This window comes from Protopterus annectens, chromosome 3.part0 (assembly GCF_019279795.1).
Source record: "Protopterus annectens isolate FY-2018-M chromosome 3.part0, PAN1.0, whole genome shotgun sequence".
NCBI lineage: Eukaryota > Metazoa > Chordata > Ceratodontiformes > Protopteridae > Protopterus > Protopterus annectens.
Window position 1 is genome coordinate 122,596,804 of NC_056731.1, and position 17,500 is coordinate 122,614,303.

The 17,500-nt window shown below is 36.9% G+C and overlaps 1 protein-coding gene across 1 annotated transcript in view; it reads right to left on the minus strand.

Annotated features, from left to right (window-relative positions):
* The window catches only part of LOC122796781 (macrophage mannose receptor 1-like), a 1,193,236-nt gene that overhangs the window by 66,937 nt on the left and 1,108,799 nt on the right, over positions 1-17,500 (minus strand). The window contains exon 25 of the mRNA XM_044065508.1: positions 16,154-16,322. Within this exon, the coding sequence (XP_043921443.1) occupies positions 16,154-16,322 (169 nt within the window). The remainder of the gene's footprint in view (positions 1-16,153; positions 16,323-17,500) is intronic.

Below are 17,500 nucleotides of genomic sequence, written 5' to 3' on the forward strand. Positions count from 1 at the left end.
TTCATCTTAGACTTATTCACCTCATGTTTTAAAACTTTCACTATGTTTGGGTCTTATGAGGTCCAAAACTCCACTCCAAAACTGTTTGTTAGGACAGGAAGAGCAAATTGATTTATAGTTTGGTCTCTGTTCCTAGATGGCAGAACTGTTTTCAGTATTAATGTTAGTCTAAAATATTCCTTACTAAGTTTTATTCACATTTGTTCATGTTTTATTGTTGATCCTTCATCAGTTTCCAAGTAGTTATACATTCCTTATTCCTCAGGTTTTCTTCACATTCTTGCCCCAGGGTGATGTTTTCTTGGTGCTGCAGTTTTCCTGCTTTAAAGATTGATTTTACACATTTATCAAGACCAAATTACATTCTTATATCATCTGAAAAAGTTTTGACCACTTGCAGTTGTGCTTTCAGTTTCTCATCTGATGAGCTATACAGTTTTAAGTCATCCACAAAAAAAAAAGATAAGTCTTTACACTTTGTTGTTTTCTGGGAGCCAAACTGTAGCCATGACCTAATCTGCTAAGTAGGCAGCTTAATGGGTTAAGGGCAAGACAAAAGAGAAACAGTAACAAAGAGTCATGCTGGAATTTCCCCCTTTGAATTTTTATTCCTGGAATAATAATTTGTCCTTTATTATAGCTTAACTGAAGGGTAGTTTTCCCACTGTTTCATGGTTGCTGTAATCTAATCAATCAGTGTAGGGTATATCCTACAGATTTTTAAGCACTCGTTTATCCATGGATGTGGGATACTGTCAATTTTTTTTTGTAGTCTATCCATGCCATACTTAGATTCTTCCCCTTTTTTAAAGTTTTCCATTATTACTTTATTTAACAGCAAACTGTCCTTTGTTCCATATGCCTTTCTTTTAGTTATTTTTATTTCATTTATTTTTATTTTACATTTGTTGACCGGGATAGTCCGACTGGATGAATGTCCATTTTCAGCAGAGGCCCGGGCAGAAAAGCTCCAAGGGTAAGCAGATACAGCATTACATAATACCAGCATTACATATTACAAACAGACTATTTACAGAGATTACATAAGTAAGCAAGTTAAACAAGTTCCACAGGTTAGAGTCAATCCCAAGGACAATTTAAATCAAGATTAAATTGAATTACACAGTAAGATGGTTAACAGATTTTTTTACACTTTCTAGAGAGAGTTAGCCAGGCTTGATACAGTGACATAGCCAGTTAAGTGACAAATGTTGTTTGAGTCTAGTTTTAAATTGACCTAAGGTGGAAAGTAAGGTAATATCAGCTGGAAGAAAGTTCCAGGATCTACTTACAGAGTTTGCAAAGAGAGAGCCACCGGCTGTGTTATTCATTTTGCTAGTCTGAATTAGTATTTTGTTAGAGGATCAAAGTGGTCTAGGATTGTTATTGGGGGTGATAATATTTTTAAGTGCAGGAGTATTGTCTGGATTATAGAGGATTTTATAGGCCATAATCTGTTGGTTATACTGGATTAGGCTGGGTAGTTCAAGTCACCCAAGCTGATTTAGATTGATGCAATGATGTGTCCTAAATGGCAGCCCAGTGGCAAACCTGGCAATGTGGTTGTAGCAAATTGAGAGTTTGTTAAGGACAGTCTTGTTTAAATTTGAGAGTAGAGGGGATGCATACAGAAGGGTTGAAAGAAGGTGAGAGTGAGCTATGGCAATTTTAGCTGGAGGGGTTAGGAAGGCTTTTATTCTGTAAAGTGACCCTAGTTTTTTATTGATGGTTTTGATAGCTTGGTTAATATGTAGGTTGAATTTTAGATTATTATCTATGATGACACCTAATAGTTTTGTAGAGGGGTCAGGGGAGATTATTGTGCCATCATTTGAATTTATGGTAAAGGTGAAAGCGGTACACCTACGTGTTGGTGAAAATAACAGCATTTTAGTTTTTCTGGGATTTAGGATCAGATGACGTTCAGAAAGCCAGTCTTCTATTGTATTAAAGGTGGTCTGGGTAGCTGACCATAACTCTATTGGAGATGTGGCTGAGCAAATCAGAGTAGAGTCATCAGCATATTGGATACAGCTGACTTTTGGGATGACAGTATAAAGGTCGTTAATGAAGATGGAGAACAGCAAGTGCCCTAGTATAGAGCCTTGTGGTACTCCAAGGGTGTTAGGTAGAAGGTTAGATAGTTTGTTCTGCCAGAGGACAGCCTGCTGTTGACCATTCAGGTAGGATTGAAACCATTGAAGGGCTCTAGTATCTAGACAGAATGTTTGCAGGGTGTGGATTAAAAGTTGGTGATCAACCATATTGAATGTCTTGGAAAGATCCAAGAAGAGGGCTGAGGATATATAATTATTGTTGCGATTATGGTTTGTGTTGGTAAAGGCTAGGTGGGCTGAAATAGTGCTGTGATGAGGACGGAAGCCATGCTGAGTGTCTGCCATAAGGTGATTCTGGATTAGGTGGTGCATGAGTTGTCTATGAATACATTTTTCCATAATCTTTGCAAGTGGAGAGAGTATAACTATTGGCCTATAATTGGAGAATTCAGTACAGCTGCCTCCTTTGTGAAGTGGGATGACATAGGATATTTTCCAAATGGAATTTTAGCTTCTACTATGGTTCGACTGATTAGTATTGAGACGGGGTAAGCAATAGCATCAGCTGATTTTTGTAGTTACTCGGCAGGGAGTTGATCAGCAGAAAGTGTAGTGGGTTTTAATTTTTTGATCAAGGTACGGATAAATGAAGTGGCGACTGGTTGGAAGCTGAATGCGAGTAGGTTTCTAGGGGTGATACTTTCAGGACCAGGGGAGATAGGAGGTGGTTGGCTAGCTAGGGCTTGAATTGTCTCAGTAAAGAATCAGTTAAAACTGTCAGAAACATCTTCAGAGGTTTTATCAATAGTAGCAGCAGGGATTGGGGTTGAAGTTTGTTTAGGATGTAGTAGATTATTAAAACCTGCCCAAAACTTCTGAGGGTTATTTTGATTTACTGTCTGTAAATTACAGTAGTATTGTTTTTTTATCTTGTAAAATGGATTTTTTAGTTTTGTTCCTGGATTGCCTGTATTTAATGTGATCTTGGGGGTCTTTAGAAGAATGCCATAAAGCCCATGCTTTGTTTCTAAGGGTAATTTTGAGTTTAGACTCTTTAGAAAGCCATGGCACAGTTTTTGCCTTTGTTCTCTTTGAATGAACAGGTGCATGCAAATCAAGGATCTCAAGGAATTTGTTGTTAAAGTATGCTATTGCTTCCTCTAAGGGGAGGTATTTTAAAATAGACCAATTGCATGAGTTTAGTTCTTGTTGGAATTTGGCAGGGTCAAAGTTTATATTGTTTCTAACCTTTCTGAGTAAGGGTTGTTGGGAATTAATGGCTTTGTGCTTAATTACATATGTGAGAAGGTGATTGCTTAGGCCATCAGGGAGGGTACCAGAGGTGTACAGTTGGGGGTGACTATTTATGAGTACCCAGTCAAGTATGCTTTCTTTTTGGTTGGGTTTACCTATCCTGGTAGGGGTGGATATGATTTATGTAAATGCATGCAGGTTAATATGGGTGGTTGGGGATTCTGAGGAACAGGTGCCCCAGTCTATGTTAAAGTCTCCAAGTAGTAGGGTTTCTTGGGGGTAGTGACATGACAGCCAGTGCAGGATATCTTCAAGGGTAGATATATTGTTACCTGGGGGTATGTACATACAGATGATAGTAATGCATTTATTTTTATTAAGTTGCAATTTGGTGGCAAGAATCTCCGAGTTATTAATCTGAGGTGGTTGTATTATATCTATGGTGACATTCAACTCAGATTTATAGAGTACAGCTACCACACCCCCCTTCGTTGAAGCACGATCCAGCCTGTGTATGTTGTACCCAGGTGGTAACACTTCATTGTCTGTAGTGTTAGGTTTTAACCAGGTTTCAGATAAACAGAGAATCTCAGGGGACTGGACATCCAGAAGTGCATGCAATTCATGTATCTTGTTATTAATGCTAATAATATTGAGATGACAGGCTAGGAGATAGTTAGTTGGCCTATTAACTGGAGGTTTGTAGCTTATGTAGCTTAGATTGCAAGTAGAGGGGGTATGTGTATCTGAAGTGAGTGCGCCAGGCCAGGGTTGGGGTGAATATCACCACCAAGTATTAGGTTGGGTCTATACTTGGTGATGAACTTCAGGAATTTGTTTGTTTGTTTGTGGTAGTGTTTGGATCTAGAGCTAATGTGCCTGGGGTTGAGATGCTGATAGACTGAACAATATGTTGGATAGGACCTGGTACTGTAAGTATGTTTGAAGGTGGGAGGATTTACAGCTGGGGTGATAGTATGGCCTTTTGGAACCTGAAATCCCATGAGAAACTGGTTGTCATACAAGGTAAGGAGGTATGGTGCGAACAAGAGGGGTAGTAAAGAGGAGTATATCATTATTTGTGATTCAGCTAGTGAGTTAAGGAACTATTTTACCTGGTGATGCAACACCAGAAGATAGAGTGGTGAGGTAAAGGTACTGGAAGGGGGATGGGAGAATGCCAGTTGAAAGCTAATAGGTACTATTGAAATGTAGGTAGAAGAATGGGGGTGGGAGGAATTATCCCAGATGAAAGCAGATATGATCTGGATAGTGAGGGAGTGGCTATAGTACTATAAATTTAGAGGTACTGGAGACAGGAGGGAATTGGGGGCAGGGAGAGGAGCGAAGAGAGCCCAAGCGCAGCGAGGGTGAACGTAGCGGGGCTATTGCAGTTTACAAGGTTTCCTAAGGTGTCCTAAAGCTATAAGGTAAGTATTATAGTTCTTAATGTAAGAGTCAGTGTACTTAAGTTACAGGGGAAGGAGGCAAACACTCAAGTAGAAAAACAACCCTATGGCTGACCAAAATGGTGACCTGCTTAATTACACAGCACTGTAAGTGAAAGCTTAACAAATGCTTTTTGTGTGCAACCTACTCTGCTTAAATGCTGAGAGAAACTGTTTGCAGTCCTGTAGACTCCGTTTTGTAGGGAACTGTAGAGTTCAACTAGGAAAAGAGAAAAGCAGAGATTCTAGGGTAAGCATGAAGGCAACAACAGGCAGTTATTTTATAATAATACATTCAGAAAGGTTTGATGGTGGGGGGGGTAAAGTAGCATACTTCAGAATGAACTAAGATTTATAGCTAAGAAACCTAAGCAAGAAAGCAATGCAGTAAATAAACACTTGCCAGATTTTAAAGATATACCAGAAAAACTAAATCAATTGTTCACAATTGTACAACTGGAAAATTGCCAGTAAAAGCACTTCAGGTATAGCAAGCCCAAGTTATTCAAGTCATAAAAGCACTTCTTCAATGTATGTGTGCAATTTAAACATTAAAACACATGCAGCAAGTAGGAGCTCTGATTATACACTTTCTCTAGGTACAGTTTCAGTTTAAACACAAATATTACCACAGAAATTCAGTAAAGTCACTAGTTACTTATAGAGCCTCTGCAATAAAATAGAGCAGTCTGTGCAGAATCAGAATTTAGCAGCAGGTGTTTCAGTTACACAAAAAATAGTAAAAGATCCATACAATGAAGAAACTTACACTGAGTCACACCAGGTCAGCCAATGAGGGAAGAGAGAAGGAAATCCTAAGCACCTGGATTTGAAAATGATGCATGTACTGAATTGTAGCAGTTTAACCTATTTGAGGAAAGAGGAGGGGTGGGGGAAAGAGAAGGCAGTAGGAGTGGTTACAGGGAATACCCTGATTGACTCAAGACACCACAACAGAGGTAAGTTGAATGTAAGGGCCTAAAATCTGCACAAAGCACTATAATGCTATTTGCACTCAGTACTTTAATTTTAATGTTACTTGCACTCAGCACTGTAACTTCACTTAAGTTTAGCAGGAAAGACAGACCAACAGTATACAATTTTGGGAATTTTTACAAGGGTTACTTGTTCAAATGTCAGGCTATTGCAATTTCAAGGTTTCCTAAGGTGTCCTAAAGCTATAAGGTTAAGTATTATAGTGCTTAATGTAAGAGTCAGTGTACTTAAGTTACAGGGGAAGGAGGCAAATGCTCAAGTAGAAAAAGAGCCCTATGGCTGACCAAAATGGTGACCTGCTTAATTATACAGCACTTTAAGTGAAAGTTTAACAAATGCTTTTTGTGTGCAACCTACTCTGCTTAAATGCTGAGAGAAACTGTTTGCAGTCCTGTAGACTCCGTTTTGTAGGGAACTGTACAGTTCAATTTGCTTAAATGCTGAGAGAAACTGTTTGCAGTCCTGTAGACTCCATTTTGTAGGGAACTGTAGAGTTCAATCTGCCTAAATGCTGAGAAAAACTGTTTGCAGTCCTGTAGACTCCGTTTTGTAGGGAAATGTAGAGCTCAATCTGCTTAAATGCTGAGAGAAACTGTTTGCAGTCCTGTAGACTCCGTTTTGTAGGGAACTGTAGAGTTCAATCTGCTTAAATGCTGAGAGAAACTGTTTGCAGTCCTGTAGATTCCGTTTTGTAGGGAACTGTAGAGTTCAATCTGCTTAAATGCTGAGCAAAACTGTTTGCAGTCCTGTAGACTCCGTTTTGTAGGGAACTGTAGAGTTCAAACTGAGTCACACCAGGTCAGCCAAGGGGGGAAGAGAGAGGGAAATCCTTTTGTTCTATTGCCATGACTGAGTTTTCTTCTAAATGACTATAAACTTTGTCAGCATCAATTCCAGTGTATAGTTTATATGTCATCGGAAGGCAAGTTATTGGTCTATAATTTTTAGGATAGCTTGCAGGTTCACTCTTATGTAGGAGTATTTTTGTCCCTGTTATTAACCAGGTCAGTGTCAGTTCAGGGTGTGCATAGAAATAGTTCTTACTCATGGCTAAATCTATATGTAAAGATGTTAATACTTTTAGCCAATGTTATATCTGGGCCTGGGGTTTTCCAATTAGGAGTTTTTCTTAACTTTGTTTCAATCTTTCTAACTGTTACTTTATACCATTTCATATCCTGTACATTTGAATGTCTTATTCTTTATTTTACTTCTTCTATCCATTCAGCATCTTTGTTATGTCCCACAGGATTCTCATAGACATTTCTCCAAAATGTATTTATTTCTTCTTTTTTGGTGGTGTCTCAATACCTTTTGCATTGTTTCCAAATTCTCTATAAAACTTTTTAAGGTCATCAATAAATTGCTTATTTTGTACTTTTCCTTTATATTTACCAATATATCTTCTAAGTTTTTATGCCCATGTTATTTTTAGTTTATTATTTCTGACAGTGCTTGATAGATCCTGATCTGTTACGATACTGTGCATTGCTTTTATCACGTATATCTTTCTGAATATTTTTTTTGTTTCCTCTTCTATACTCTTCTAACAGTGATGCTTCTTGCCTTAAGTGCTTTATAGTTTTCACTATTCAATACTTCCATGATGGCATTTGACTTCTCCCCTTCCTTTCTCTTACTACCCTGTGTTTTTGTGGTAAGACTTCATCTGCTATTAATTTATCTCCACAGTAATATATCCTATTTACTTCTGTTATATCACATGCATTTCTATGAACAATGCTAGTTACTGTGCTCATTGGCTTTATCAAACTTCTAACTTTTTAGGTTTTATTGACTTTCTGTAGTCTTTTTCTTTCATTGATCTTAATATGTCTGTCCATCTCTATTAAATCAAGCAACTCTTCTCTTTGATCATTTTCTTCTAAACTGAGGGCACATTCTTTCTTCTCCATTTCCTGTGGGCATTCTACAGAAAGTTCCAGAACACCATCCTGTACCACACTATCTACAGTTTCATCTTTTATCATCTGTTGCTTTTTCATTTGGGAACTCACTGGCCTATCACACCACAACACTGACTGCATCAGGGTTGCCACAGTGTCCTGTTCCTTCCCTTGCTGTGCAACTACAACTGCACTTTTGTACTTTTTTTTACGGAAGACTTCAGGGTATCTTTATATGGAAACTGATCGGATGTTTCCTGCTCCACTGGTTTCTCCTTAATTTGAGGATCCATTGCTCTCTCCTGCTGTGGTGTTGTCAGAGTTAGATTTTCTACCCTACATTCTTCATATGGCAGATAATCCATAACCTCAGTTTCTGTTTCTTTACCTTTTCCATTACTAATCTTCTTTTGTACTTTTTCACTCTGTTTCCTTATTTTCTGTACTGTAAAAGTCTCCATATCTGGATGTCTTTCCCTGTATTTCTCTTCAAATATCTTTGGTACTGCTCTTTTTGTATTAATTTGTTTTGTTTTTCTTTTGCACAAATATTGTACCATATTAAATCTCTTTTTTTCTTTTCAATGCCCATATTAATTATTCAGATGTCTCCTGCTCCTCTTGTTTCTCCTTACTTGGGCTACTTATTGTTCCACCATGCTGTGATATAACCTCTATTAGAATTTCTACACTAAATCCTTCACTTCACAGGTATTCCATAACCTCAGCTTCTATTTTTTAACTTCTACTTTACTATCTTCTATTCGACATTTCTTCTTTGTGATCTTATTTTTTTTGTATTTTAAAGTTTTCCACATCTGGATGCCTTTGCCTGTATTTTTCTTTCAATATCTTTCGAGCTGTTTTTTTTTTTTTTTTTTTTTTTTTTTTTTGTATTGATTAAATTGGCTTTCTACTTTGCATAAATATTGCACCATATGAGATCTCTCTTTCTTTCCTATGTCCATATTTTCTTTTATACCTTTCAAAAATCTATACAGTTTGTTCTTTATATTTTTGCACGTCCTCATTTGCTTCTTTTTCCAAATGCCCCAAGGTTTCCTGGTCTATATAATGCTTTTTCATAAATCTGTTGTGTTAATGAACACAAATTCTTATTTGAAGCTTCTGACAGTTCTTGTTGTGCAAGTTATTTTTCTTTCCTCTAATTTTTCTCTTAAACATTTTGCATATCTTCTGTCTGGAAATTCTGGACTTCTTGCATAATAGTAGCAGTACATAATTTATTTTTTATGCTCAATAGTCCTCTCTATTGTCTTTGTGGCTCTTTTTTGGCCTATCAGTTTTAGGTTCATAGGTGTGTACTAGGTTACTGGTCCTGGAGCCGTTACAAGCCTCGCCCATAGGATTGCCTGTGCTACTCATTTTTTCTATGACGGGGGGGCATCCTCCCACTAAGCCTGGTCTAGCTCCATTGCAGGAATGTTCCCATTTCTTGAGGATTCTACACTGTCATTTTTTTTCAGTCCTGGCACCAGTGAGCCTACCAGGATTCAGCACATTTTTATCCTGGGTCTTGTGCATCCATCTATCTTTTTTTCCTTTTCAACTTACTTCTTTCCATAATATATGCTATATAAAATACAGTCTATATATCAGTGCCATCTTGGTTAGATTTTTGTGAAAAACAGGGTCCACCTCATGAAGGTATTCAACAAGACTTGTGGATGAATGAAATTCCAACAATACTACTCTCCTTAGCTTGCCGATTTATCATCTCTTCATTTGGACATGTGTGTCATTAATACATATTTTGGGATATCAACCATGATTATAATAATGGCTAGGTATGTACCATATGCACATTGCTATGAATAATCTGTGACTAGATGATATAATTGTACTGATCTATTTTTTTTTCAATTAGGTTGCTATTCAAGTAATTAAATCATATTTATTGAAATGACCATTCAAATAAGAAACCAGCAATGTGTTAGCAGTTGTATTACAGCAGTTATATTACAGTTCCTGAAAATAAACTGATCAGTACACTCTCAACTTTTTTCAGATATTTCAGTTTTATTGCAGATTCACATGTAGAGAAATAACTTGTTTTTTTCAGTATTCAGAAGTAGGTAACCACTTTATTTATTCACCAATTCCAATGTTTTACTAGAAAAGGTACACTGGCCTTATGCAACTTAAGCTGTGTTGGGTCTTGAGCATGGCTGAATGTATCTACTGTTTCTACTTTGAAAAAATCTATTGGATGGACCAACTAAATTCTCAAAGGGTCATCCCTTTGAATCTATTTTTTCTATGCAGAGGAAGGGAGGTGTGATATAGCCTGTACTAATACCAACAAAACATATTTTTGAAATTGTGGACTCCATTGAAATTAATTTGCTCATTAAAACATTGCACTATTAATCAGAGCCAGATCCAGCAGTAGGTGACCTAGGCAGTCCCACTGGCTGGGAGGGGGCCTACTACATTTACATTTTTAGTTAAAAAAAGTTCTTTTTTTTTGAGGGCATTCTTCATTAAAAATGGCCTCTGCATTCAGTTGCACACACCTGTTGTGTCTGTGAGTGCATCATCATCGCACACACCTCTTGTTGTTTACATCTTTCTTTCTGTATTCTGCATGTGGAATATGAATACTGCATGCTTCCACAGTGGAATGTAGACAACAAAAACATACTCCCTGGATGGACCTTGATTATTCTACAGCAGAAATGGATACGTTATTTTTAGGTAGGTGTGTGTGTGCGTGTGTGTGCATGCATGCTCGTGCGCACGCACGCATGTATGAAATGCCCTAGTTAGGGATAGCAGGTAGTTAGTTAATTTGCTCAGGGTCAAACCCTGTACCTTAGCTACAAGAAACAAGAGCCTGAATCCTCTACCCCACCTACCAAGCTGCTAAAAAATGAGTTTCAAGGAACTGAGTTTCACGTTCATTCTTCAAGAAATTGAGTTTCAGGTACATTTTCATGGAGTTGCATTTCAAGTGCATTTTTCAAGGAAGTGAATTTCAGGTGCATTTTTAAGGAATTGTGAGCTTTAAGGGAAGAAAAAGTTTACTGCTGCTCATGCTAAGTCTGTTTACAATGTGTAACTGTTTTGTTTAGCAAATGGTATCACTACTGTGCTGTAGAATTTAAAAGCATTGTCAATAAGACAGTAGGTAGCATATTACTCCCACAGCATGTAGATGGATTGCTGATCCAAGACAGATCATGGACAAATGGGGCCCTAGGCAGGGAAATGGATTGTGGACCCCTCCCCCCCACAGCCATTTCAGTGTCCAATTACTTGGCTATTTCTCCCCAGTTACCATAAACACTGTTCAACCCTCTCAGTGTGCTACTGTTTTCTGCTTTACTTCTACAATGATTACAGACATTTGGATTTAATGTAAAACTGTTATTTCAAAACTTATAGCACAAACTCTGATAGACATGTGCTAAACAAAGCAAAATAGTCTCACAATAAAAAGCTAGACTTAGCACTAAAATTTCTCTGGCCTTGAAATTCACATTCATTGTCTATCCGATCTCACCACCATGCATTAAATGGTGGGATAGAAGAATGAAAGGGCAGCTACTTGGAAAGCAGCTTAGATCATTATCTGCAACTACCCCCAAAAAAAAGATAAACAGAAAACAAAAAATAAAGAATTGCTGACGATGTACTCCAATCCTATAGCAGCTGCTCATCTGGTACAGCTTATTTTCTAGATGCCTGATGAGATCCTTCTCTACACACTTCAAAGGACAATTTCTTTTTCTCACTTTTACATTTACACTCATCTATTTGTTTTATATTGGTAGCAAGCCCTGTAATTTATCTCTGAATACTGAGATCATTCATTTAATATCTGATTCCCTAGTAGCATTTATGCATAACTTCACCATTAAACCACATATCCTGCCAAATTGTCTTATATTTCCCAATGTATACAAACTCTCTCTCTCTCTCTCTCCCCTTGCTCTCTTTCATTTGATATTTCACTTGTCAACTTGTTCCTCCATAGTGCTGCCTTGGCCTGAAAGATTAGAAGTGCTAATTTCTTTTCTTGCCTTCTCAGTGGAAAATTTGCCTCCTCCTTAAACTCTTTCTTCTGTATACCCTTCTCTTATCATTGAACAGGACAGTCACCTTTTTCTACATGTTCTTGTTATTGAGGGAGATCAGTTCATTCAGTCCCTTCCTTATACATTTGGAAATGCACAAATATCTTCCACAGATCTCAGCTCTTAGTATTCCAGCTAATTAAAATAAATGAAACTCACCCAACTATAATGCCAGATTTTCATGGATCATGAGACACAATGTGATTGTTACTGCATGTTGGCCCTCATCCCATGGTACCGTCTCTATACTGTTGAATTGTAGAACTGGTCATCACATTTACACATTGACTTCTTATTGCTCACTTCTGATTTTTTCTATAGCTTATATGCTTTATTTTTCTTCAAACTCCTTAACATGGATGTGGGCCCCACATAATCCTTTTGTGGCATGTTAAAGTTTTCCACAGTTGCAGTTTTTCTTCTCCTCCTAATCACAAAGCATTCATTCTGGCCTGCCATGGTCTTCCTTTCCTTGCATCTAATCAGATGCATATTATTGCCAGCCATGATAGATTTAATTATTCCATTTTAAACCTCATGGTCAAAACTTGTATTTGTCCTCCCTGGATTTCATCACCCCTCTGTTAAACAGTCCATTTGGTTCCACTAGTTTTGCTATCACACAGACCAAGTCTGATATTGATGCACAAACACCTGTGCAATGGATTCCTGACATTCAGTGTATCATCAGCTGCTAAACTGCTCAGTAAAATAAATGAGAAGTGTATATACTGAGCAATAATTTGTGCTGATGTGTGTGAAATTATGTATTGTACACATGATGACATGAGTAAAATGCAACAATTCACACTTTCCAAACATAGATTTACAATTAAACAGCGTACTTATTTAAAACTAATTTTTAGTCTTACAGTATAATGAGCTACTCTTTCATTTATGGTGTGTAGTAGTGTACTATCTTATAGGACAGATAGAAAATTCATGTCAGATAAATGGTGACATTTGTTGTCTACACAAGCACACATTCTGCATACTTCTGTCTCTAGTTCTTTTTAGGTAAATGTTAAGATGTTTGTCAGTAGATGTATTTGCTGTTTTTGGGTATGTTGATTTTTTGGTAGGAAGATACTTGTGTGCAAGTTTTCTTTAATTAACTCATTGCATTTCAATTTTGTATTGATAATGTTTTGCCAGACTTGATGGCAAGTTATAACTGTCTGGCATTAATTAAATGATTCTCTTGAGTCCCCAGTCTGAACCATTGTATGGTGTTTCTTCCAAGATTGTTCAATGTTTTATGCCTGCTAGATGCAAACTAAAGCCAGTTAGACAAGGACTTTTAGGACCACCATTATATAAGGCATGACCAATGTCAGATTATCAGAAATTATAAACAAACATGTTTTGACATAAAATAAAGTGAGTTAATCACAGTTTCGAAAATGTTAAGGAACTACTGAAATATTTGTGTACAGTTTACAGTTAGAGTAAGCACTTACTTGGTGGGGAGTGCATCTTTGTAAATCACATTGCTCATTTCACTGCATTTTATTGATGATTTACATGTATAGCATCTTTACTCTACTCAACTGAAATAAAGTCAAATGTAAGAGTTTTATATATATATATATATATATATATATATATATATATATATATACAGTATATACACCCACACACACACACACACACACACACACACACACACACACACACACACACACACACACACACACACACACACATATCCAGGCAGATGTTTTTCTCATTACATACATGTTATGCTATGAGGAGGAGGATGTGCTATAGATACAGCTATAGATAGATTCAGCTCTTAAATGCACTAAAACCTCTTTGCATAATATTTTAACTACATGTGCATTTTGTCCCTATCCGTCATATTATAACTTCTTTTTATTAAGAATACTCTAAGAAGGGCTGATATATGTATGCATGTTCCAAATCTTGGGTTTCACAGTCATTTCAGCATCACAGTCTGACATGTTCTACTTAACTTTGCTTCTGTTAGAGGTGGGTGCATGACTTGTACTCAGATTGTGGTCCTACCATTTATCCTGACTGGAAGCATTTTTGATTTCTGCATTTATGATCCACCACAATTTTAGTCTCATGTACAATGAAGTATATTACAGAAGTATACATTTGTGAATATACAATTTTATCTGAAATAATTATGTGCAGCTTACAGCTGACTGACATTTAGTGGTATTCAAGAACATTTGGTAGAATAATTTATATAATTTCAGAGATGCAGTCTCTAATGCTAATTTTTATAACTAATCTATGTTAACATTTGATTACTATGTTTTTGAGGATGACAGACTCAGTATACTTAAACCTCATCATTGCTATATCTGTATGAACAAAATTAAAATTATGCTTTTTTCAGAAATGTTCACATTTTTCTAAATTAAAAGTAATAACAAAATACACATATTTTATTTGCTGTGACCCACATGCAAATACGTGAGAATCTGCTATCTACTTGTCATGACAGCAGTTCTTGCAAAGTGTTGTACAAGACTGATCATTCAGGTCTCTTGTCTTGCAATTGTTTTATGAGAATATCTTACAATAATGCACAGATATTGTGGTTGTACTTAGGGTTTAATTCAGGTCAGAGTGGTCAGCTAAAATGGACAAAGTGCAGCATTTACAAACAACTACTTTAAAATAAAGATATATCTCTCAGTTTTCTTCAGCATAAGAAAGAGGAAATATATCAAAATCATAATAACATGCAGTGTTGTTTGGACTGCAGGTGTAGAAATAATAAATGTTTTTTTTTCAAAAGTGTTATTATTTTAATATGATTATCTATTGTCTATAAAGATGAAATTGCGATGCGTGTACATAAGATTAGGCATTGTATGTTACCTAGTCTATAGCGAGGTAGATAAAGTCACTTATGGATAGGGTATTTTCTTTTGATAGTGACATACTGGGTAATCTATATCTTGCTAGGATATAAGACTGTCTATGGTGATTTGCACATGAATAAATCTCAAGACGTTGCCTTGTTTAACCAACTTAGAGTTATGCTTGTTGCTAATATAGACTTGTGTTCTTGTCTGTCCAGCATGAGGAGAGCTTGTAGGATGTAAAGTTTCTTGTTTAAGTTCCAAGCACTGAACAATAACACCTTTAGGTTTCTTTGGGTATTATTTGCTATGTCAGTAGTTAATTTAGCAAAAGGTTCTAATGGGGTGGATAAAGTTTTAGCCAGTATTCAGAAGCCTAGGAAAACAGGTGCAGACCATGCTTTCCAGAGCAATGTTGTTTGTTAACCATGATCTCCCATGCTGACAAATACTGAATCCCCCTGAAAAGACACTAAAAACTAAGCCAATTACTGAAGTCAATAATCTTTTGCTCATACCTGGCGTCATCTTTGGTGAGAGCAAGGCACATATCTGCCTGAGACACATATTCACAGAGATCAACTATGTGTCTCTTTATATTGTTCAAGGATGTATGTCTCAGGTCATTAATGCCCACTAGGACTGTAATGAAATCATTCTGGTACTAACGTGCATGTATAACTTGGCACATCTTGGCTCCAGATAAGCAGCTAAATGTATCTTCTCCTTGTCCATGCTGGTGATTGGAGCATCTATGTATCATACAGTGGAATCGCCTATGACAGGAGTCCTGGGTAATGTATTTGCTTGCCTTCTGGGCTTTGATCTTGGGGATCCACTGGGTGTAGATGTATGTGTGGTATTTGGTGGTGTTTTTGGTGAGTGCTTTCAAGATTGATAAGCATAGGTTTAGAAGGTCTTCCAGGTTTGGAAAGATTGCTTTTTAGTGCCTCAGCATAAGTTGGTTTATATGTGTAGTGGATGTAGAGTATGCATTTTTGACAACCTTGTTTGTGTGTGAGAGTTTTGACTCCAGTGAAATTGTGTATGCGCATGTCTTGCATACTGTGTTTGTTTATTTAAGGATTTAATGACTGTCCATATAATAGAAACATATGAGTTGCTTAAAGGAGTCCACATCTGAAACTCACAGAAAGAAGACATATGCATAGATGAAGACATCATTTGCAGGCACAAGGCTGAGATTTTAAGTGAAGAAGAATGGAGAGGTACATTTTGTCAAAAACACACTGTGATAAGGAAACAGCCACTCTGTGGCAGCTGTAGTAGCAAATCCAATCAGAGTTCAGTAAATGAAGAGAATGGAGGGGCGGACAGGACAGCTCTTATACTACATCAAGGCAGAAGGAAATCAACCACTTGCAAAGGGTATAAGCAAGCATGATAGGCCAAGTATTTTTGTCTATTGTTCTGAAGGTGTTTACAGTTGTGAAAACATATATTATGCATGTATTAATGAAGATTTTTGTAGATAAAACATTTTAAATATTATAAAACATATAATGAACTACAGTATTATAATCTTACTTCCATCTGACGTCTTGCAAACTGAGTAATAATTCTTGTCACATGATGCTGTCTTCCAAAATCCATCTAGATCCAAGTACACACAGGCTATATTGATGTCCGGTTCTGATGATCCCCACTTTGTATATCGCAATTTCCAGTTGTTAATCCATTTATACTGTCCTCCAGTCTGAAATAATAGAAAACACAAATCATGCACTGCAGTTACCTTGATCATAATCCTACATATCAAATATGAAAGTGATTATTTTAAAGACTGCAAGAATCAAATAAATATTCCTGTGTTGTAAACATGCTTTGTATGAAATAACAGTGCAAAAACAACTGTCTGTAGCTATTCAAGTTACTTCTCATAATCTTTTTTTATCTAGAAGGCTAGTAATTATACATGCTCAGCACTACTGCTTTTAACACATTTTCTCTCATGTATGTTGGCCATCTGGGCCACCTCTAAGACTTTGCCTAATCATTCTTCATCACTGGGTGAGATCCTGGCTGTGGCATGGCCATTGTTTGCATGCTTAATTATTTAGTTGGTCAGGTGATTAGTTATTAATTAGCTATCACCATGATGATCATAATCATCATCTTCAATAATTCCCTTATACCCATTTTTTGACATGGAGTTGCATCAACTTTTACTACCTCTTTTGATTTAATGCTACACTACAAACTTCTTCAACAATCATGCCTGACTGCCACAGGTTTTTTATTACACAATCCAGCCATTTCTTGGTTGGATGTCTTCCTGTTGCTATCAAATCTTCTTCACCAAACCATTTTCTGCTTTCCGGTACATTTTATTAAACAACCACACTCCGTTCTCTTTGACCTCCTATGCAATTGAGACCACTTTGGATTCTGCTCTGGTGTCCTACTTTCTTCACCTGGCCCCAATTATACATCCTATCACCCATCTTCAGCACTTTATCACCATCACCTCTAGCTTTCTCAACCTGTCTCTCTTCGCTCTCAGGTTTCTGTGTCATACAGAAGCATTTGTCATACCACTATTTGTGCACTTTACTTTTCAGCATGTTTGACATTCTCTGTCACACACTTCCCCCGATGCTCAGTTTCATTTAGCTGTAGCACCTCTGATTCTGTCTTTGACATCTTCATTCATACTATCTTCCTTAACCACCCCTCCTGGACAGCAGAAGCTCTTACGCTATCACACTATTTTCCTATCTATCTTACATTTCAGCTTCTTCTTATTTCCCCCATTTGCTGACATAACAGTTGTCTTGCCTATACTCAGTTTCATTCTATGTATCTTTAGTATTGTATTCTGGTCTTCTATCACTTACTAGAATTGCTGTTCAAGGTCTGCTTGTAGTGGGACAT